At 47.6% G+C, this 9,056-nt stretch overlaps 1 protein-coding gene across 1 annotated transcript; it reads right to left on the reverse strand.

The window, feature by feature from the left end:
* Positions 1–2,771: 2,771 nt before the first annotated feature.
* LOC124668630 (outer envelope protein 61-like) lies at positions 2,772–4,344 on the reverse strand. Its single transcript, XM_047205736.1, has one exon. The coding sequence runs from the start codon at positions 4,278–4,280 to the stop codon at positions 3,099–3,101; it is 1,182 nt and encodes a 393-aa protein (XP_047061692.1). The 5' UTR covers positions 4,281–4,344; the 3' UTR covers positions 2,772–3,098.
* Positions 4,345–9,056: the final 4,712 nt, after the last annotated feature.

A 9,056-nucleotide genomic window follows, 5' to 3' on the forward strand; every position in this document is an offset into this window, starting at 1 on the left:
ATAGATCTATTAGCCTCACCCATGCCATTGCAAAGATCATAGCTTAGATGATTGCTATCTGGCTAGCACCGCTCATGAATGACCTGTGGCCAATGCCCAAAGTGCGTTCATCAAGATAAGAAGCATACATGATAAATTCATGTACGTCCGCAACCTTGCACGTCGCCTCCACAAGAGCAAAATCCCGTTGCTACTTTTTAAGCTTGACATCCGCAAAGCGTTCGAATCGTGATGTGGGATTTCATCATGGAGCTCCTCAAGAGGCATGGATTTCCTCCTAGATTTTGTGATTGGATATCCGGACTCCTTTGTTCCTCCCCCTCGTGAGTCCTCCTCAATGGTGTGGCCGGCCTACCTATTTTGCACGGACGCGGGTTGAGACAAGGAGACCCCCTCTCTCCCTCCTTTTTGTGCTTGCCATTGACCCGCTACAACAACTACTAGAATTGGCTACTCGATATGGACTACTCCACAAGATTAGAAGAAGAGGAATGGTTTTGAGAACATATCTATATGCAGACGGTGCGGCGGTTTTTGTGGTGCCCAATAAGGAGGATACCCAAAATATATCCAAGATCCTTGCTTTGTTTGGGGATGTAACCGGTCTTGAGACAAATTTCCAAAAACTATGGTGGTGCCCATTAGATGTGACGAGGTTGATCTTCATGATGTCCTTGCGGGGTTACAGGCTATGTGGGCGACCTTTCCCTTAAGGTACCTTGGTCTCCCGCTTTCGGTGAAACAACTCAAGCGGGTCGACTTCCAACCACTTGAGGACAAGATGGGTGGCAAGCTTATCACTTGGGATGGAAAGAACATCAACATTGCGGGCCGTGGAACGCTCATCAAGTCCGTGCTCACCTCTCAATCTATCTTCCACCTCACACCACTTAACATCCCGCTGGGGTGCTTCACAAGCATGAAAAAGATTGAGAGAGATTTTCTTTGGGCCGGCACAAAGGAGGTCACCGGGGGAAAATGCAAGATCAATTGGGAGGCGGTTGCTAGACCAACTTTTTTGGGTGGCCTTGGCATTCTCCACCTCGAGAAGTTTTCTCGTGCTCTTTGGCTCCGTTGGCCTTGGTATGAGTGGAAGGAGCCCCATAGGCTTTGGGTCGGTTTGGGGAACCCCTTGTGATGAAGTTGATATGGACCTCTTCTATGCTTCCACCACAATTTCTATCGGAAATGGGAAGATCGCACCCTTTTGGGATTCGCCGTGGCTCAATGGGAGGAAGCCCAAAGACATCACACCCCTAATTTTTGGGGCCTCAACTAGGAAGAAATGGAAAGTGGAGCACGCCCCAAAAAACAACGTTTGGGTCACAAAGATCAAGTTTGATGGTAATTTCTCACTACGACATCTTACAGAGTTCATCTTGCTTTGGAGGGAGTTAAATGGTGTTAGATTAAGAGAGGAGGTGGACGACGCGATTGTGTGGAACCTCACTAGTAACGGGATTTACTCCACCACCACCTCCGCATACAAGGCTCAATTCGTTGGTGCTACTACCACTCTCATGAACAAGTTGGTTTGGAGGTTTTGTGCACCCCCCCCCCCCCCCAAATGAAGTTCTTTGTGTGGTTGGCCATTCACAATAGACTTTGGACCGCGGATTGTCTTGACAAGAGAGGGTGGAAAAATTATGGTCTTTGCCCGCTTTGCAAGCAAATACAAGAAACGGAGGCTCACTTCTTCTCAAATTGCAGTTTTACAAAGAGGCTTTGGGAAATGGTGAAGGATTGGCTTGGAATCGCCTCCATTGCAACAACCGAGTGGATGGATGATGTTGCTCTTCAAACATGGTGGGAGAATATGTCGACTACAAACGTCCCAAATCGGAAGGCCTTGTCATCTCTAACCATCCTTGTGAGTTGGACAATTTGGAACGAAATGCTAGAGTTTTCCGAGCAAATCCGCCCCTACTTTGGTGCTCCTCAACATCATAAAGACCGAGGTGAAGCTTTGGGTGTGCGCCGAGGCTAAGTGCTTGAGTTAAGTAATAACGGGAGAGAAGTCCCCATTTACGCTCGCTATTTTTTTTTATTTTGTCTTGTCAAGACTCTTCTCCTTAATTAATGAAACGAGGCAAATCTTTTGCCTCCCGATAAAAAAAAATCATAAAAGATTTTAGGCCTTAGCTTAGTCTTCCTGTCTTTCTGGATCAGTGTAACACCTTTATTTCACCAAAATTGATGAGATATGCATCTGCTGATCAGAACTTGTCAAATCTAGGCCTCTGTAGACAGTCAAGCACATCAGCTTACTTGATATTACTCAGATTTCTAATACATGTATGTAATCCCTATTATTCATATCCACTTTTGCTCTGTTTCGGTAATTACGGATGGAAAGTGGAACAAAAGAATAGTCAACTAGCTTGTTAGTTTTTGCCTCATCAGTATACTTAATACCCGATGAATATTCAGGGATAAAAACTGCGCGCGATGCACCATGTGCCGGTGAATTGAAGAAGGGAAACCTGGCCGAAAGGTAGAACAACACCGGCAGGAATCGATGGGACACTAAAACACAAAAGTTGCAGGTCAGCGAACCACGGACCAACAGAGATGAAACAAAAAGATGACCAGTCAATACTATTTTTTCGCTCACTTATATTCTGGGAAACCTAATGTTCGGCAAGTACTGCATGCAAACCATTCAGCAGCCACATTCGATGGACCATTCAGCGATCAACGAATTCAACAAAAAAGACATGAACAGAAGCAATATGCTTGATAAGCAACCGAAACCAACACAGAAGAGATAAAATATGTGGACAAACTGAATCGCTTCACAAATCAAGCAACCGAACAGTTAGACATCTTTAGCGTTTGTTTATGGGAAATAGACCCCTTTAGCTCATCATCATACAATGGTGTACTGAGGATTTTCTGCTGTATTTTATATGATATCTAAAAAAGTGTTATCCATTTTATTGGTTAATCACTTGCACACATCAAACTATATCGGCCTTTCCCAATGACATCATTATTTGCATGCTATCGATTCGCTCTCAGAAAAAAAGTCTACTGAACAATTGTCTGTATCCAATCTATCGGATACACGTGATTGGCCATCATGGATGTTTAGGCCATCACCTACTGAAGAATCCAACAAGCTGTTGGAGAATGAAGGCTAGGATCAGCAGAACAATAGCGATGATCATGCCTTTCCTAGCTATGAGCCAGTTCTTTGCCTTCTTCGCAGCTTCTACTCCTCGTTGTGCTCTGTCCATCCACTTCATCATTCTCTGCAAATGTTCCGGACATAATTCTGACATGGTTTTTTGGGCGTTGGCAGCATCCTCCGTCGTCAGATTCAAACCGAACTGCCTACTCATGTTTGCCATCATATCAGGACTCATGTTCTTCATCAAGGATGTAAGCATCTTCCCAATTTCAGGGTCTTCCATGGCATTTCTCATGACGTCCTGCATGTCAGCTGTAGAAGGTGGAGAACCGAGTGACGGCTGGTCCATCCTTCGGCTGTTTACTACTTCATCAGGTTTCTCCTCAACAACGTTTTGCGGAAACGAAGGCTGGAAGCTATCTTCTTCTTCTTCTTCTACGATTTCTTCGATAACAACTCCCTTTGGCAGGTTAGTTGCAAGTTTCCTTTGAGTGTCTCGGAGAACCTCAGCAATAGTTTCATCCTCGGGGGAGATTTCGTGGGCTTTACTCAGGTCAGCAACCGCAGCCCCGAGGTTTCCCAGTTCCTTGTAAGCCTGTCCCCTTCGGTAGTAGGCTTTAACATTGCTCGAGTCATAGGCTAGAATCTCGGAACCCTCACTTACGCATTCCTCAAACTGGGCTGATTTCAGGTAGCAAGACATTAGATTCAGGGCACACTGCAGCTGGAGCGTTTGCCCAGCTACTGACGGTACGTTCTTCAGGTTATCCTTGGCACGCTTGTACTTGGCAGCAGCATCTGTGTACTGGCCACAGCCATGGAGCTCGTTCCCCTGCTGCTTCAACATCTTGGCACCGGCTATCGCGTACGACATCTGTGCGTCGGCTTGGGCCTTCATGGCGGCGAGCTCCTCGGGCTTGGCGTTGGCGATTTTATCAGTCATACAAAGAATTTCCTCTGGCGTTGTGTGGTTGAGCTGCTGCGCGGCTCGTTTGAAGTCCTCGGGTCTCATGTTTCTCATGCTCTCGGTTGCTTGCCTCACCAGGTTGGGGTTGGACATCACCTGCTGCTGCATCCTGGCGAAGGCGTCGGGGGGCATGCGGCTTATCTGCTCCTGCGCCATCCTCATCAGCTCCGGATTCATCATGGCGACGGCGAGCGATCCCGATGGAGTCGAGGAGAGTCGAAAACGCCGATGAATCTAGGCGAAAACCAAGCAGCGACCAGGAGCTCTCCTGTGCGTCTCGTTTGTTTTTCTTTTCTTTCCGTCGCTTTTTTGACTGGATTTCGTAACAATCGCGTTGTATTTATTGAACTGTACGTCGGGAGGTGTGCAAGCCGGATACGGAGTTCAATCCGAAATCGGCTAGGTAGGCTGTTGTTGTTTATGGTGTTTGGCTTTTGAATCGGATGGAGACTGAGCATCCCCAAACCGGCTCGCTGGTACCACTCGAGCACCCAAAAAAAAAAGGTCCCGTCGCTTATCTATCTGATTTCATATTGAGAAAATTGCAAAATATCATCACACCTGGGGCTAGGGTTAAAAAACCACCACCAAAATTTTAGCAGAAACTGACAGTAGATCCTCTAATATGTGCAAAAGAACTTTAATAGCTCTATTTAGGTCGCTTGATGCTTTTTCTGATGGGATGACAGCATGAGACCTCACTATATGTGGCAAGTAGTATCTGTTAGCTGTATTATGTTTTTTCAATAAAACTTTTAGGTGATCATGTCTCCTTTCTTCTTGCTCTCTACTAAACGGCCCCCACCCATCTGTAAGTTATAAGGCCTGTTCGGCAACACTCTGGCTTCCAACTCTGCTACCGGAGCGAGGGGAGCTATCCCAGCTTCACGGATCGGAATCAAGCGAGCGGAGCGGCCTGTACTATAAAAATGCAGACCGAGCGAGCGGAGCGGCCTCTAGTATAAAAATGCGGACCGAGTGTTCCTAGGTTCTGCAGAATAGAGAATAGCAGAGCGGCTGATATTTACATCTTGTGCCTATGAAAAGTGACCGAATCAGTACCCGTATTTCCTCCATCCTCTCCCCGGTATATCCCGAACAGAAAGAATAGCAACTAAGCCATAGAAGCGCCTCCTCGATTTGACTCGCGCCACCATCTGATTCAAGCCGGTCACCATCGGAAGGAGACTGTCGTAAACCGAATGGAAGTTATGGATGCTCAAATTGCATCCCACCCACCACCAGGAGCTCGCGACCCGCACGAATCAAGCCATTGCCTCCCGCGAGTAGCTTAGAATCACCGTTAGGACCTTGCCGCCACTGCCTCGAGGTTCCACCCTGCCGCAACGATGTCTCCTCCTTTGAGTACATGCATCCACAATGAGGCCCATAAACCTATAGCTCCCACTAGGCTGTACTGTCTTTTAACCACCCAAACGGGCTCCATCTGGCAGGATTGGGCTGGTAGCCCATCCTCTCGAAGAGCGGAGCGCCTCGAACGATGTTGGATTCTCGTCTCGACTGGGCAGAGTTTTTTTTTTTTTTGACAATCAATAGCACATATATTCATAATAACAAATAGTACATCGTAGAGATACACGAGCTATCTTTAGCAATTACAAAATAAAGTCTAAAAGATGCTAGCAAATCTTCGAGATCTTTAAACTCTTTCTTCTTCCAAGACATAATCTTGTACTTTCCTGAAGGCAGCCAAAGATAGATAACAAACCATAGATCTGTAAATACCAACGAAGGTTCTCCCATAATTTTAATTTGATTTGACCGGGCAGAGCTGAAATCGCTAGGAACGGAGTCGTGCGACGGGATCGCACGGAGAGGTGGGTTGCCGAACGGGCCATAGCCATATATGCCATAGACGAGCGCGGGGTGGTTGCAGCAACGAGGAGCCGGCAGGAGAGTGCAAACTCAATGCCGACGCGGATGTGGCCAAGACAGCATGCCGCGGTGCTGTTGGAGTGGTGTGTCGATCGTTCAATGGACAGTACATGGGCTCATCGGCGGTTGTTTTCGAGGGTATCACCGACCCAGGGTGCTTGGAAGCCATGGCATGTCGTGAAGCTATTGCTTTGGCTGAAGACCTGTGCAGAGATGAGATCATGGTGGCATCTGATTGCCTGGAGGTAATAAAGGGCTTGGAAGGCCAGTTCCTCGGACTCTCAAGTCACATTCTCCAGGAGATAAAGGACTCGGCGAGGGAGCGAGGAGGAGTCTCATTCAGGCATGAGAGTAGAGCATCCAATACCGAGGCTCGTGAGCTTGCTCGATATGCAACATCTTTACCGCATGGTCACCATCTGTGGCTAGGAGTAGTACCAGCGGGTATGTCTTTTCCTGTAACCATTCTAAACGCTGAATAATAAAGTGTTTGGAATTCTCAAAAAAAAAAACAACGAGGAGCCCATAGAGGCGGGTCGGGCCACGTTGGCCTACCGGAATGGCCCGGGGTGAGACAGTGCCGACGCTGGGCATATGGCATGCGGGAACATGAATGGGAGGAGGGTGGGGTGGGACGGGGTCAGACGGTCAAGATGCAAGAAAGGGGCGGGGCCACTGACTCGGGGCACGACAGGGGATGGGCTCCGTTGGCCTGTCTAGTGGCAGAGAGGAGAGGAGGGCCTCACATTGGGTTGGTCCACAAACTGTATCCAGGACTTGACGTGGCTGCGAGCTCTTGAGTGTACGACAGCTCTCTCTTTTTTAAACTCCGCTAATTAACTGTATGCACTTGAAAACCAAAAATAATTGGGTATTGACATAGGCATCCCAAATGGGCCTGCCGGAAATAGTACCCGGGGTTTAATGAAGGCCCACTACCCGAAGAATAAGAAGATTCGGGATTCCAAGATATATTAAGGAAAGTAGAGTTGTAATAGGAAGTGTTGTTTGTAATCTGGCGGGATGAGTTAGAAACCGTCCCGGACTCTGTAACTTGTACAAAACGAAACCCTCAGCTCCGCCTCTTATATAAAGGGGGAGTCGAGGGACGAAGAGATCATCGAATCATTGTTCACAAACCCTAGTTTTCATAATCGTCGAGTACTTTTCGGCTGAAACCTTCGAGATCTACTTGCCCTCTACTTCTAACTAAACCCTAGCCTATAACCCGTAGGCATTGACAAGTTAATACCTTGTCAATTGGCGCCGTCTGTGGGAACTAGAGGCGTAAGGATCTGATCTCGATGGCACGTTCAAGATCTTCGACATCGTCAACCGGAAGCAACACAATGGATCGAGGTAAACAGATCGCTGCTGGTCTTATCGATTTTGTTCCTCACCCACCCTCCCGTTTGGATGCATATGCGTATCTGGCGGAGCCCATGGAGGTGACGTTCGGAAGGTTTCACTTTCACGTCGAGAAGGAAGGATCGTATCGTGTCGAAATTCCGATTTCGTCGGGATCGTCGGCGGTCGATTCCGATTTTTCAAGCTATACATCGTCAACCGAGTCGGAGAAGAAGAAACCTCGGAAACACGTTACGTCGGCACCGAGCAAGAGAGAAACTCGCCAAGATCTTCGGCGACATATCGTTCGAGTCATCTGCGGACTCATATATAAGCGATGACTCAAGCGATGTCGACGATTACGACTTCATCGACAAATCTATCACGATGGGCAAGGTCTTCATCAATCTCAACAATGATGTCACCAAACCCAACATAGATCCGAGTACAAAATATCATCAGATTTATGCTATCGAAAATCAAGAGGAAACATCGGAGGCTTTCGACGATTTGGGTAATCCCTATGTCGATCCCTCAGATCTAAGGAGAGGTATGGGCACTAAATATGTCGGGCCCACACCACGTGTCAGAGTTCAACTTCCACAAGCAGCCTGGGATAGAGCTGCAAAAGCTTTAGACGGTTCGGAGCCAATGACGACAACGGCTACGGCTCAAGAATTGCAAGCTTATCAATATAGGCTCGCACGAGCTGCCAGAGAAATAGAAAAACAGACAGCTGAGTTGAACAGGAGAAAGGAGGCAGCTTCTGCATCCAGCAGGAGAAGGGCAGATCTAAGTCGACAATCTAGGGTTTCGGGTGATAGCCATAGGGAGGCTCGGAACAGAGGAAGATCAAGGTTACAACACATACCCGAAGCAGAAAGAGAGCACTTAGTTCAAAACCTCGACATGTCCTTTATATCGATAGATACAAGAGGAAACATTATCCCTAAAACACCAGAAGCTGGGTATATGGCGACACAAGCTTATATCCTCGCATCTAGGCCACCCCCAGGAGATCCAAGGGAAACATTATACAATATGGCGTTAGCAGGGGTTGGAGCTATGGGGACAGCGTTTGTATCAACGCCTCCCGAAGGAGCGGCAAGGCAAAATAGTCCACGACCTGCAGCAGCAACGGCGGCAGTCCCTGAAGGACCAAGTGGAGCAAGAGACACAGGAGCACAAGCAAGGGTCGATAGAGCGAGGCAAAGCAGAAGAGATCATCGGCAATCCCCGGAGCTTGACGACGAGGATATGTGCGGCTTACCATGCTTCACGAGGAGAGTCCGAAAAACTCGAGTCCCCTCAGGATTCAAGCTACCCGATCATTTCAAAAAATTCGACGGTCTGCAAGATCCAGAAGATTGGCTAGTTGATTACCTCGAGACGGTGAAGTTAACTGGAGGAACTAGGGCAACAGCCATGCAAAGTATTCAGGTGCACTTAAGTGGAGCCGCACGATCTTGGATCAAAAAGCTTCCGCCAGGATCTATCGATAGTTGGGAAAGTTTCGAGGATGTATTCGTCAAGAACTTCCGGTCCACGTGCAAAAAACCTGCGTCGTTAGAAGAGCTGAGAGCATGTCGACAAAAGCCAGATGAGTCAATGAGAAAATACATCCAAAGGTGGAACATCATAAAAAACTCGGCAGAAAATATATCTAACGAGAGAGCAATAGATGCGTTTGTCGCAGGAATTAGGCGTGGAGAT

This window comes from Lolium rigidum, chromosome 6 (genome assembly GCF_022539505.1).
Source record: "Lolium rigidum isolate FL_2022 chromosome 6, APGP_CSIRO_Lrig_0.1, whole genome shotgun sequence".
Classification (NCBI taxonomy): Eukaryota; Viridiplantae; Streptophyta; class Magnoliopsida; order Poales; family Poaceae; genus Lolium; species Lolium rigidum.